The sequence below is a fragment of the Drosophila mojavensis genome, unplaced genomic scaffold (genome assembly GCF_018153725.1).
Source record: "Drosophila mojavensis isolate 15081-1352.22 unplaced genomic scaffold, ASM1815372v1 contig_36, whole genome shotgun sequence".
Taxonomy (NCBI): domain Eukaryota; kingdom Metazoa; phylum Arthropoda; class Insecta; order Diptera; family Drosophilidae; genus Drosophila; species Drosophila mojavensis.
This window is the reverse complement of record NW_025318858.1, coordinates 18606441-18620470: the sequence shown is the minus strand read 5'-3', so window position 1 is coordinate 18620470 and position 14030 is coordinate 18606441. Positions and strand designations below refer to the sequence as shown.

General features: G+C 40.6%; 1 protein-coding gene across 1 annotated transcript; it reads left to right on the top strand.

Annotated features, from left to right (window-relative positions):
* The first annotated feature begins 376 nt into the window (after nt 1–376).
* LOC6577252 (protein wingless) lies at nt 377–12123 on the top strand. Its single transcript, XM_002003183.4, has 5 exons — nt 377–1210; nt 3012–3274; nt 8135–8436; nt 9833–10281; nt 10484–12123. Exons 1-5 carry the CDS (start codon nt 1110–1112, stop codon nt 10788–10790), a joined length of 1422 nt encoding a protein of 473 aa, XP_002003219.1. The 5' UTR covers nt 377–1109; the 3' UTR covers nt 10791–12123.
* The last annotated feature ends 1907 nt before the right edge of the window (nt 12124–14030 follow it).

Genomic DNA, 14030 nt, shown 5'->3' with positions numbered 1-14030 from the left:
TTCAGTCTTGTTATGTACTCAGAAATTGATTAATTGGAATTTATTCATAATTATTAATTACAAACATATTGATGGTATAAAATAATATTTTTGCTAAAGGATGCAATAAACATTTTATGATTAAGTTAAGTTAACAGTCAAGTCACCTCCTATTCTATTCCATTCCATTGGAGAGACGATTGCGTACGTTTCCTGTTGGGTTACAGAGCATTTTACATGAGCACACGAAGCGAGTGCTCGGCAATTCGTGCCACGACGACGACGACGACGACGACAGCGACGACGTCGACGACTGCGACTGTTATGTGGTGGCTCGATCCTCAATAATTTCGAGTCTCTGGTTGGTTGTCTTCGATCTGTTTGCTGGCTGTGACTCTCGTCCGTCAGTCGCTCATTCGCCTCTCGTATTCGCTGTCGTCAACACACGCGCACGCAACGGCAACGGCAACGCCAGCTGAACAGGTTTCAAAAATCTATTTGTCGAGTCGAGCTGAGTCGAGACTCGATCGGTCCAGGTAAAAGAACGCGCCGTGTGTTTCAGTTAAGCGTTGGCACTGAACCGGGTAACAATCTTTCACTCCTCCGCTCCGGCACCGACAATTCGTACAAAATACTTACGCGACGTCCATTCACCTACTATGTAGAGCAAATGGAAAGTGTTTAAGAGATCGTCTTCATTCATAAAAAAGAAAAATATTCCAAAACGAAAAACTGTTTCAAGTTTTTTACAAGTGAAACAAAACGCATCAAAGTAAAAAATAATTAAAAACAAATCAAGTGCCGAGTCGTGTGATCAAGCTATATAATATATCAGTCAACATCATCAATGTACGATGCACAAAATATCAAAATCAATATCTGTGCGCATGCTGATGATGATGATGCCTCAGTTATAGTGCGCTAATTGAACGTGAAATTGCCATAAAAAAGAAAATATTTAGACAAGCGAATCTAAGAGTACAACAACAACAAAAAAAATCGAAAGCAAATACAAAACTGACTACTGGCTGGTCAGTCACAGTTAATCCACGATCAATATTGTGTATATATATATATATCTATACATACATATATAAATCTAAATATTTGTGAAAACAAAAAACATTGTCATGGATTTAAGTTACATATTTATCGTCTGCCTGCTGGCGCTCTACAGCGCCGACGCCGAAAGCAAACAGAAGTCGGGCAGAGGCCGAGGCTCCATGTGGTGGTAAGTAGCTGGAAAATCCAATGGAAACATACACACATAGTGAGAGAGAGGAGGAGAGAGAGAGAGGGGGATGTGCACATCGCTGACATTGAAACTGACGCCCACGCAACATTTGCATAGATCAACAAACAAATTTCGTCTGCGGGCGGGGGCGGGGGGAGACAAACAACAGTTCGGGCAATTAGCGAGCGGGCGAGAAGAACAAGCGCAAACAGGCAGCGGGACAGAGCGACTGTTGCGTGAGCCAAAAGCCAAAAATGTCAAAGCCAAACAAAAGTTTTGAGGCACGCGCCAGCAACTGTTGCAGCCGTTGCAGCAACCGTTAAGAAAGCCACGAAAATTAACGCAAAAGTTGAATGAAGAAAAGTTTCTCAAGCTTAAGTCAAAAGATGCCAAAAGGTCTTGCTCTTTAAATGACCAAAACTCGTGGCAGCTTCGGCTGCTGCTGTTGTTATTGTTGCTGTTGCTGCTGCAGCAGCACGCACAATGCGGAAGCCACAAAATGCAGCAGCAGCAGCAGCAGCTTTTTTGTGCGATGAAAGCAATTAAAAATTCTAAGCGCGCATTCAACTTTTACCTCTGGGGGAAAACAGATGCGGCATGAATTGTGTATGTGTATGTGTGTGTGTGTGTGTGTGAGTGTATTGGTGACACACTTAATGCCAGCCAAGACATGAACAATGTGTGCTAAGAATACATTTTATTAATGGGCAACTGCAGCTGCAGCCACAAAATCAAGTTCGCTGCCTAAGTCTTTCGATTTGCGCACAGAGCTTCGATTTGAGTTCAATTCGAGTTCAAAACATTTCATGCGGTAATCATTTTTTATAACGGCATTAATTTTGCTAAACAGAACAGCAAATTGAAAAAATAAAATAAAAGGAAATGAATGTATAAGAAATGCCTGTATTTTTTTTATTTTTATTTTTATTTTTATTTTTTTTTTTGTGGCGAACGCATAAATCGTTTGCCCATTGATTTTAATCCGCCTGGGAATCGCAGCGATTGCGTTTTGCCGTCGCTTTTGTTTAAAGCGAGCTCTGTTTTTTTTTTTTTTTTTTTTTTTTTTTTTTTTTTGTTACACTTTCGTTTTGTTGTTATGCAATTGCCAGCAAAATACATATAAATAAAAAAAAAAAAATAAATAAAAAAAAAAAAACAATATATGAACTTTCCCACCGCAATCAACGGGCAATTGAATTGGCAATTAATTTGCATACGCGCCGCCGTCAATAAATATTTGTTTATATTTATTTATTGTTGTTATTGTTGAGCACATCATTTGTAACGAGAGCAGCAGCAAATATACTAGAGTATATACTCTAACTGCCTGCCAGTTACCCAATGTAGGCAAGGCCATTTGAATAGCAAAAAAAAAAAAAAAAAAAAAAATATTGAAAAAAATAAAAAAATATTGACGTGCTTAACAAAAAGGAAAAGCCGCAAGTGAAAAACCAAGAATAATAACAACAACTTAACTCAAGTCAAGTGGAAATAAACATAATGCCAAAAAAACATACACACACAAACACACACATATATATATAGTAGAAAAACAAATACGCATACAAATAGTAGCATAATGAAAAAAAATATTGAGCCGTCGTCTTTGCGGCCTTTTTTCGGCTGCCTTGCGTGTCCAGGTGCTCGAGATTTCCGCTTGTAATTAGGCGCAAAAAGCAAGTGAAGCATTAAATAGTGCGTGACACGCCCCCCAAACTGCCCTATCCTCTTCCTCACAATTTTTCTGCGTGTGAGTTCGGTATTAATATTGATGTTCACTTTCCTTCACCTGCTTTAGGGGCATTGCCAAGGTCGGCGAACCGAACAACATTTCACCCATCAGCACCAGCATCATGTACATGGATCCCGCCATTCACTCAACACTGCGCCGCAAGCAGCGCCGGCTCGTCCGCGACAATCCTGGCGTGCTGGGCGCCCTGGTCAAGGGCGCCAATCTGGCCATCAGCGAATGCCAGCATCAGTTTCGCAATCGTCGCTGGAACTGCTCCACGCGCAACTTTCTGCGAGGCAAGAATCTCTTTGGCAAGATCGTCGATCGAGGTGAGTAGAGAATGTCGAGCTGAAAATATGGGAATATAACTGAATTGAAACCGAAAAGAATTTGGGTATATCAATGAATAGAAAATTAGTTGAAAATTGCAGAATTGAAGCTTAATCGAAATTATAATTAAATTTAGCAAAATATCTGAATATTGAATAGAAAACGAGTGAAAATTATAGGTAGAGAATAAAAGAGAATATAGTTGATGCTTAAACATAAATTAGAAAACATTAAATATATTTAAATAAACATTAAATATATTAAAATTAAAATAAAATATAGATAAATATAAATGAAAAATACCTTTTATACATTTTTAATTGAGCTCGCATTTAATTTTAAAATATCAAAAATATTTTATAGATACTACAAGCATAAAAATGTAAAAGTATTTGAAAAATTAAAACAAATGATATAAAAAACAAAAGTAGAATAATAAAATATAAAATGAAAAAAAAAAGAATGACAAAAATAATAAAAGTAAAAAACAAAAACATTATAAAATCAAAATTAAAATAATTGCATAGGCTCAAACTGATATTTAAATACTAAAAATGTTTGAAGTAATTGAGAAAATAATTTCATATATAAAAAGTTTAAGCAACGGATATCAGGCGCTATGAAACATAAATCTAATTACTTATGCAAGTCATTTATACTATTTCTTGTCAAACACTCTATATTTCCTTAGTTCTATTAGCTTAACATCAGCTTCACCTTAACTTATCCATTTAGTTCAGTTCTATTCAACGCTAACTGTAAAACTCAATCAATTTGTTTAGTCCTTGGGTGAGCCTTGTGAAATATGATCTGTGATTTGTGATGTGAGTGATCCGTGAACCGTGATCTGTGCGATCTGCGATCTGTTTCTGGAGTATTTGTTGTCAACGCCTCTTTGCGCTGCCACTGGCAAATACACAAATTGATTTGGTTTCAGTTTTGTTGTTCTTATTTATGTTGTTGAATGTCACTTTGTGTATGCGAGTGTGTGTGTGTGTGCGAGTGTGTGTGGGTTGCATGTTTGTTGTTGCAGTAATACGATCTGGCACTTGCCGCTTGGAGACTTTGCCACATGTTGTTGGGCCACTTTCGCTGTTGCTGTCGCCGTGTCGAAACAATGGCATCGCCTTGTCAGCGCTTGTCTGCGCGCCGCTGCACTTGCTCCACTTGGCGTTTCAGCATGTTTATGCTAATTGCCGCAGGTTGGCAGCACCAAATGCTGCTGTCTCAGAATTAGCCTGCAGAGCCAGAGCTGAGCCAGAGCTGTGCATTCAAATCAATCAAATGTGCTTGTCTGTTCGCCCGCTGTGACAGTTGGCCAGGAGCTGTCCCAGGCGACCATCTGAGCCATCCCAGCCATCTCGGCCCAACACTTTTTGCCCGTTGCTCCCCGTTGTCGTTCGTCTGGGCCCGTTGTCAACAATCATTTTCATATAAATGTAAACAGGCAGCTCGCAGCGATCCCGCCGTTTCTTATGAATTGCAAAAAGTGTCGTGCCGTTTTATTATAGCTACTGTCCTGGGCTACCTGTGCTGCCAATGCACCATAAACGCCACGCCCTCACAATGCTAAACGTGGGCGTGCGCAGAGGGTCGCGTGCGTTGCGTTAGCGGCGTCAGCCTTTCACTCATCGGCAGCTGAGTTTTATTAGAGCGCGGGCTCTTGACCTTATCAACGGACGGGGCCAGCACATCCTTTTTTTATGAGTTGCACTCTCTTGACATTTTATGGATTTCTCGATTGTCGATGGCTGGATTATATTGGTCTGGTGACAGCTTTTTATCGCAGCACTTTCATCGCACTACCATATCCCTTCCCAATATATATCTTTGTATATTGTTTTTTTATGTGCCCTTGGCCCTAATTAACACCTAGGCCATTAACACTTTGGGGTTGCACCGCACAGTGGCCCTCAAACTGTGCGTTAATACCCTGGAGACAGCAGCAGGCCCTTACCCTGCCATGTCATCCAGTCATCCAGCCAGCCAGTCAGCGGGGCACAAATGAGACAACTCAACTCAACTGAACTCAACTGAACGGAGCTCAACTAACTTGTTTTCTAATTGGTGACACCTTGTCAATTTGGCACGCCACACGCTTTAACACGGCTGACTCGATTAGTTGCCTAGGGTATTATGTGCTCTCGAGCTCAGAGTCTTACGCTTACCTTTTCTTTTGCTTCTTCTGGATTTGGTTTTTGCGCATTCTAATCATGAAGGATGACGAATGGCAGCCACCCCAAGCGGCTGCCGGTGGCTGCCTGTGGCTTTTATATCAATGTCTAAATTATTCCTGGAATAGTTAGGACCAGAGCCAAAGATACACACACTCGCTCTCTCTCTCATACTCTCTCACTCTTTGGCTATCCTTGCTAAGCTGCTTAAACTGCGCTGCTGAGCTACCTGAGCTCGTCACTTTTATGCTCTCAATTTCATCAGTCTGCTTGCCACGCCCAGCAGCAGCGGAAATCCGTTTAGTAATTAGCCAAAAAAAAAAGAGAAGGAATTGAAAGAGGAAAAGCAGAGTTCAAAAAAGTCCTGCAGCAGTCAAAGAGAGGGGGAGAGCGAGAGGGGGGCCGAAAGCTACTCAAATTACATGCGTAATACATTTTGTGGGCGTTGTTCGCTATTGTTGCCCCACTCACACACTCACACACATACGGACACACACTCGCATTTGAATGTTTGCCTTGGCAAATTAAAGAGTACCTGCGACACACCCATTCTCAAGCAATCTGAATGAGTCCACTCATGAGCCACTCATTTCTTTTGCCGCTTAATTGCTCAATGTTCGCTGTTTTATTGTCTTTTGTTCGGCGAAACATTTGCCAAGCTATTTACACAGCGTCAAAAGAGAAATATCCACAAAAGAGAACATCACACACACACATACACACACACACATACATAATGCTTCACTTGCCACGCAATGTAACGCGAATTCTTGCTAAGCTAATCACCAAAAAGTCAGAGTCAATTTGTTGTTGCTCTCGTTGTTGTTGGTGCTGTTGTTGATGACGACGTTCGCGCATGCGCCGGCCGCCAACTGCCGCCTTCAGCTTATCAGAGATCAAACATCGCACATATTTACCTTTTACGTGAAATTATTTTAAGAAAACAAAACCAAAAAAAAAAATAAAACTTAAAAAAAAAAAACGAAAATGAAAATGAAACCATGCAACACACACACAGGCTAGAAACAAACAAACATTAACCGGGAATTGAACAACAAAATAAAATAAAAAAAATTGTTGTGGCACAATTCCGGGAAATCGTAGCATTCAAAGCGGCAATTTTTGAAGGCGGAAGTTGATAGAGTCAGCGCATTGCTCACCAGCTGACGCTCTCAATCAACACCTTGCTCGACAGTCAATCACAGCCGCATCAATCAGCAGTCGGTCGAGCTGAGCTGCAGAGCGCTGAAATATACACGGAGTAGTTTATGGGAAAGATAAAACTAGCTCTATTTGACTTTAGATTTAATGGGAAATTTATGGCGAGATAAGGAGCGTGACAATTGTGCCTTATTTTCATTGAATTTAATGTGCAATAATCAATATTTAAGTAAAATATAATTTATTACAATTATTTTATAAATATATTTTAATATCTACCTTAATGACAAGGTCCTTCGATTAATTGAATATTTTTGATTTATGGATATCTTATGTAAGTTGTTAGCATTTCATAAAAAAAAAAATAAATAAATAAATAAATAAAGTAAAAATAAAAAAATAAAATAAAAAATAGAAATATTTAAATAAATAAAATATGTAAATTTTATATATATTTAAAGGCGAAATTATTTTTATGAAATTTTAATATATAAATAAATGCTCAAGCGTTTTACCTTCTTGAGGGGAAAATATTGATAAAAAATTGCTTAATTATTGTAGCTATCACACTTTTCTTATATAAACGTTTAAAAAATATATTTAATATTAATATATAAACTTCAGCAATAAATTAGCTTCGGTCAGATTTAATCTTAATTTTAAATTCAACTTCCCAAACTCCACCAACTCCCCTTAAAATTTTTATCCATATACTCCAGCAATTCAGTAGCTGTTAAGTAATTTAGTTTGAAATGCCAAACAGTTGTAGTCACAATATATATATTTATATATTATATATGTATGAGTGTGGACAGGGCTACCTGAATGCGTTCATGTGTCATACGCACACACACACATAGAGAGAAATGTATGTATCTGTGACTCTTGAGTTGTGGCAGAGGCACTTGAAAAATTATCTGCAACATGTAAATTCAATTTTCATTGTTCTTTATCTGTGATGGTCTCTCACTCGCTGCCATAGAGCAGGCCAAAACAGAGGCAGTTACTAAAAATACAAAAACAAAAAATAATGATGATGATGATGAAGAGAAGAAGCTGAAGCTGAAGCAGAAGCAGAAGCAGAAACGATATATTTATGTATATACATACATAGGCATATGAAAATAATGTAAAGTTTTCTACAAGGGCCCTTGACTGGAGGACTGCCGTTTTGGTCTGCTGTAGATGGGGCAAAGTGTTAAGTTGGAATTTATAGTTGAACGTTTAATCTGTGTCAGTTTGGTGCGTCAGCTTGCAGCTGGGGCGGCAGATAGCTTGAAGTGTCATAATTGACCAGACTTTGGAAGACAAGTGCCATTATTCATGGGCAGGAATTTAACTGTTGCCCACGTCGCAATCGCACTTGAGCAAGATTGAGATCTTGTCTTGTCTTGGGGGGTCGTGTCCAAGTGGAACACCCAGAAGGCACAAGACAAACGTACAGTCGACTTTATAAAATGTTATGCAGAAACCGAAAACAGTTGCTCAAATATCCCCCTCTCTCTCTCTCTCATTGATTTGCAGGCTGCCGTGAGACGGGCTTCATCTATGCCATCACCAGCGCCGCTGTGACCCATTCGATAGCGCGAGCCTGCAGCGAGGGCACCATCGAGTCCTGCACCTGCGACTACAGCCACCAGACGCGCTCTCCGCAGGCCAATCATCAGGCGGGCAGCGTTGCCGGCGTCCGGGACTGGGAGTGGGGCGGCTGCTCGGACAACATCGGGTTCGGTTTCAAGTTCTCGCGCGAATTCGTGGACACCGGCGAGCGTGGACGCAACCTGCGCGAGAAGATGAATCTGCACAACAATGAGGCGGGCCGAGCGGTAAGTAACCACCAATCGCATCCACTTGAGTCCAGTCCAGTTCGATCTAACGAGCCATTTAGTCGATCCTCCATTACAATTCTAATGGCTGTCGCCTCGACTGGCCCACAATTTACGACTTGCCTAATAAAATGCAACGAGTGCTTTGCCGATTTCCGCCCCAATTGGCGACTTGGCCAACTTGTGGAGCCAGCTAGCCAGACTGCGGCTACAACAACTACTCCCTGTCTCTCGTGCACTCGTTTGCGCGCATGTAGCTCGTATATTAAAATCGTTGACAGCCTGGAGGACCACAACAACAACAGCAGCAGCAATAACAACAAACAGCGCAAATGTAGTCCGCAGCAGCTGGATGCAATTGCACAGTGGATGCAGCTCATCTCATCAGCAGATCATTTATCAAGCAAATGAGATTTCGCCTCTCAGATCGCTCCCCAAATAGAAAGGCTTTTCAATTCGCTGTCGATTTATGGAGCTAAGCTGACTGCGACTTCAAATCAATTAAAGAAATGAAAAGCTGTTTTGCTATCGCTTCAAATTAAATCTCTATAATTTGCTATAGATTTATTAATAAGCCAAAATGAAGAGAAAATTACACAAACTTCCAATTAAATTCAATTAAATAAATTGATTTAGATCATAAATCAAAAGAAGTTTATCAATCATAGACAAATTTCGTAAACAAATTTTCAACGATTTTCATAATAAATCGAAATCAATTTATCGATCAACATATTGATAAATTTTAAAGAGATCTTTCAGCTCTGATCAGCATTAAATTTTCAAAAGTAATTTTCGCAATTAGCGCATTTGCCAGCGACCACTGTACAGTACAGTGTGGCCTGCCTGCCGTTGCCTAGCTCTTGCCTAGCTCTTGGTGGTGCCATAGAAAGTGGCACACCGCCGAGTGGTGCTCAGCGCTAACAAAGCTGGAGCTGTGGAGCGATGGAGCGATGGAGCGCCAGAGCTTTGGGGCCACCATCTGTGTTATTATTTTATTACTTGTTATGGGCTCCATCGATGATGATCATCATGTGGTTTGCTGTGCGCCTTGCTGGCTGCGAGGGCCCCCCAACTGCGTTGATTTCTTACTTTTGGTCAGGCCAATTACAACAACAGCAGCAGCAGCCGCAGCAGCAGCTGAGGCAGGGGCAACAGCAGCAGCAATAACATGCAACATGCGCACAGCAAGTTGCAACAACATTTATTGATTTTTAATAACTGCAACAACGTGGCAGGCGGGCCGCCAATCGAATCGAGCAAAAAACGGCAAAATAATTAAGTGAAAAAGATATTGGAGGAGCGGCAGCAGCATCTCAACATCCCAACATCTCAACAGCCTAATAAAGTCATACTAATGAAGCCCCCGTCTACCCCATGCTTACTCTCATTGCAGCACGTTCAGGCGGAGATGCGGCAGGAGTGCAAATGCCACGGCATGTCCGGCTCGTGTACGGTGAAAACCTGCTGGATGCGTCTGGCCAACTTCCGTGTCATAGGCGACAATCTGAAGGCCCGCTTCGACGGCGCCACCCGCGTCCAGGTCAGCAACAGTCTGCGCCAGAGCAGCAACGCCGTCCCCGTCGTCAACCCCAATGCGGCCGGGCCCAACAGCGTCGTGGTGGCCGGCGTCGGCGTCGGGGGCAACGGGCTGCCGCCCTCGGTCAGCGGCTACGACGACGAGGAGCGCATGCTCAACGACCACATGCCCGAACTGCTGCTGGACAACAGTCATCCCAATAGCAAACAGCACCATCCCAACATGCCCTCGCCCAACAGTCTGCCCGTGGCGGGCGCCAGGTCGCGCGGACACGGACGGGGTCGCCTGGGTCGCAAGCACAACAGGTAAGAAGTGATCGATATTCAATATTCAATATTCTATATTCTATATTCTATATTCTATATTCTATATTCTATATTCTATATTCTATATTCTATATTCTATATTCTATATTCTATATTCTATATTCTATATTCTATATTCTATATATCTACATCTCTTTCTACATTACTCAACCCTCGTTTCTTCTTCTCATTCCATTTGCAGATATCACTTCCAGCTGAATCCGCACAATCCGGAGCACAAGCCGCCAGGTCCCAAGGACATTGTCTATCTGGAGTCATCGCCCAGTTTCTGCGAGAAGAATCTGAGACAGGGCATTCTGGGCACACACGGACGGCAGTGCAACGACACCTCGCTGGGCGTCGACGGCTGTGACCTGATGTGCTGTGGGCGTGGCTATCGCACGCAGGAGGTCGTCGTCGTGGAGCGCTGCGCCTGCACCTTCCACTGGTGCTGCGAGGTCAAGTGCAAGCTGTGTCGAACCAAGAAGATCATACACACGTGTCTGTAAGCCTGTAGGCCTCCCTCTCCGGCCCCGCCCAGCCGCGGCCCGCCCTCTTGCCCGCTAGCCCATCCGCCCCCTAATGCCCACTTTGTGTATGTGTTATGTATTTGTCTACGCTTAGCCTTTGTTATTAGACATTAAGAGCCTAGACTAAAGCCTAGTTAAAGTCCATGAACCGCCCCTAATTTACGCGCACATAACAGCCCACTCTGACTTCTTAGCAGTATTACGTACGTATATATACATAATCGTATATATAAACACACACATATATATATATTTATATAGACAGCTCATAGACACGACAAAAGTAGAGTATACAACTTCGTTTTGCCCAGTTTTTAGTTTTATAAGCAATACGCGATCCTAGCAGCAAATCTTTTTTTTTTGTATATTTCGTTGCTGTTCTGCAAGGCCCATAAAAGTATAAAGTATGTTCTAAATTGTAGACTTAATTTAGCTATAGAGTTCATAATTTAAAAAGAGAAAACAAAAAGAAACGAAAAACAAAAACAAAAGCGCGTCTAAGCATCTCCTTCGACCCAATTCATTTAATCAACGAAAAATATTTTACGAAATTATTGAAAACAAGACTGAAATTCAATTGCGCGCAGCTGAAACTCTTTATCTTTCTTTTACTCTCTCCCTCTCTCTCTCTATCTCCCTCTCTCTCCCTCGCCCTCTCTCTAACAGCAACAATAACCGCATTGTTGTTGTCTAGTTAACAGCGACGCTGACGTCGACGCTGGCAGCGCTGCTTGCATTCCCGCTTTGCCCAGCTGCAAAGTACATGTTAAGCATACGCCACGTGAACGCTTAGCAGCAGAAAGGAACTAGTTCCCATATATGAACCAGTTCATTTGAAACATGCTCTATTTGCAGCAGCTCTCCATGTCTGCGTCTTTCATACATTTTGTGTACATAATTAAGTTAATTTACTTTAATTTGGTTAAGTTCGTTATCTCTAAGTAAGTACAGCAAATGCACGCTAGATGGCGCCACATAAACAATTCATTTTGTACTCGGTTATTTCTGCTATAGAATTTATGAAATTTTGCACAAAAGTAACGAAATCTTTTATGACTAACCATATTATTTAACAAAAAAGAAGAACATTTAAATATATGTGTTTTTTTCTTTTTTAATCTGCCCCCATACAAAATTTAACTTATCAATAAATTATGTTGCCTTTTCGGTTGTGCGTTCTAGGTATTACTAATAATTAATTAATTGATAGCTTAATGATTAATTAGACGACTAATTCAAGTATATTTAATTAATTTATATTAGAGCATAGACAACATTCAATATTGTAAAGTATTAAAAACATAATGAGAAAAAAAAAAAAAAAAATTGCGAATGCAATGCACAAATCAATAAAACAACAAAACAAAACAAAATCAAAATCTACGAAAATTTATATGAGAAAAAAAACTACACTCAACAAAAACAATGTGGAATTTATTTTGTTGAGCAATTATTTGGTTCAAGTGTGCGGCAATTAGCCAGCCAGTCGGCGGGAGGGTCCGCCAGGGGCGGGGCAGCAGGAGGCGGGGAGGGAGGCCGTTTGGGTCATGGTCTGTGCGAGGTATTTCAATATTTGATTTAAGCAGCTCGGTTGCAGTTTCCCAAGCGCATTTTTTATGTTGCTGCCTGTCAGCCTGGGCAGCAACAACAACAGCAACAGCAACTACAGTAACAACAACAAGTAACGAACGAGCAACGACAGTTGCATCTTTTGTATATCGTCGGCGTCTCTTCTGCTTCTGCTTCAGCTTCAGCTTCTGCTTCGATCTCTGCTGGGCCCCTGACAATGCGAACGACAATTCCGCGCTGTCAGCGTCCAGCGCCGAACGGCTTTCAACTTTCAGCGACAATCAGCAGGAGGAGCAGGCACAGTCACAGGCACTGGCGCAGCAGATCTCGGACATGCAATTGCCGGGGCAACTATGCAACTGACAGCGACAGATCTAGACGAGGCGGCTGGAGTCGGTATCGGAATCGGGGGTACAATCTGGCCAGCTACCCAGCTACCCAGCTGTCCAGATGCCCAGATGCCCAGCCAGGGCTGCTTAGCCCGCTTAGCCGCTGATGTGGCCCGGCTTACATTGATCCTGATTCCAGCTACTGATCTGCCAGCCGCCAGTCGTATGTGTGCAAAAAGTGATCGTGCTACATGTGTCCAGCGCAGTTGACAGTTTTGTTTCGCTCTCGGCCACGCTGCTGCAATTCCCAATCATTGAACGGGTGGGAACTCCACCAAAACCATCCACAATACAATTCGATGCTGCTGTTGTTGTTGTTGTTATTGCTGAGGAAGTCGCAGTCACAGATTTCTGATTAGCGGCAACCACTCAAATGTCTTGATATATGGTCTATTTCTGGGACTGGCGATGCATGGCGATAACGCAACAATTAAAATGTTTTAGCCGATAACTAAATAAAGCAATTAAAAAGATTTTTTTTGTGTGTTTTATTTTCTTTTACAATAGAGAATATTTTGTAAGGTATATAAAAGTATGTGGCATACATCAGAATATATAATATATATAATAATAATTAAAGAATATATAATATTATTTATTAACTATGTGGGGAAAAATTTAGTCTATATATAAGAATAATCTTTCTCTTGTAAAAGCGTATTAATTAATAATTAAATATTGCTTGATGGTTAAACAGTATTTAACATTTTTGCTGTCTTTAAATAAATAAATTGTTCTCGATAAATCTCAATAGTTTGAATTTCTGTGAAAATCGAAAAAATATGATACCCTTCAAATTATAGGGACTCGATATATATTTTTAGATTTTTTTATAATTTATTTTAAAAATTTGTATAGTATTTTAATAATTACTGTATTATTTTTATTTATTATTTTTATTTATTATGCTAAATGTTTTTATTATATTTTTATTGTAAACAAATTATCAAGTCTGTTGTCAAATAAAAAAATAAATAAATAAAAAAAAAAATAGAATAATAAATAAATAATGCAAAACCAATTTGTGTCTTCAAACATCAATTTTCGCCAATGGCATTTCTCTGAGCAAGGGAAGTGCATAGCGCTTTTTTTGTTCAGCTGCCCACATCTAGAGAGTTATAAACTATACCTTTCTAAAATATATTTGGTTTTAATATATTTTTTAAACTTTTCTTATTTACCTGAGACGCTGGCCTAATGACTTAAATGAGCAATTCAAAGTCTATAAAAGTTTGCCAATTGCTTTAAGTTGTACTTAACT

What these genes read in the sequence shown, in the direction of transcription:
- LOC6577252 (XM_002003183.4), top strand. Translation starts at nt 1,110, where the DNA reads ATGGATTTAAGTTACATATTTATCGTCTGCCTGCTGGCGCTCTACAGC. An exon ending in TGGCAAGATCGTCGATCGAG is followed by an intron (nt 3,275 to 8,134) that starts GTGAGTAGAGAA and finishes ATTGATTTGCAG; the next exon opens with GCTGCCGTGAGACGGGCTTC. An exon ending in CTGGGTCGCAAGCACAACAG is followed by an intron (nt 10,282 to 10,483) that starts GTAAGAAGTGAT and finishes TTCCATTTGCAG; the next exon opens with ATATCACTTCCAGCTGAATC.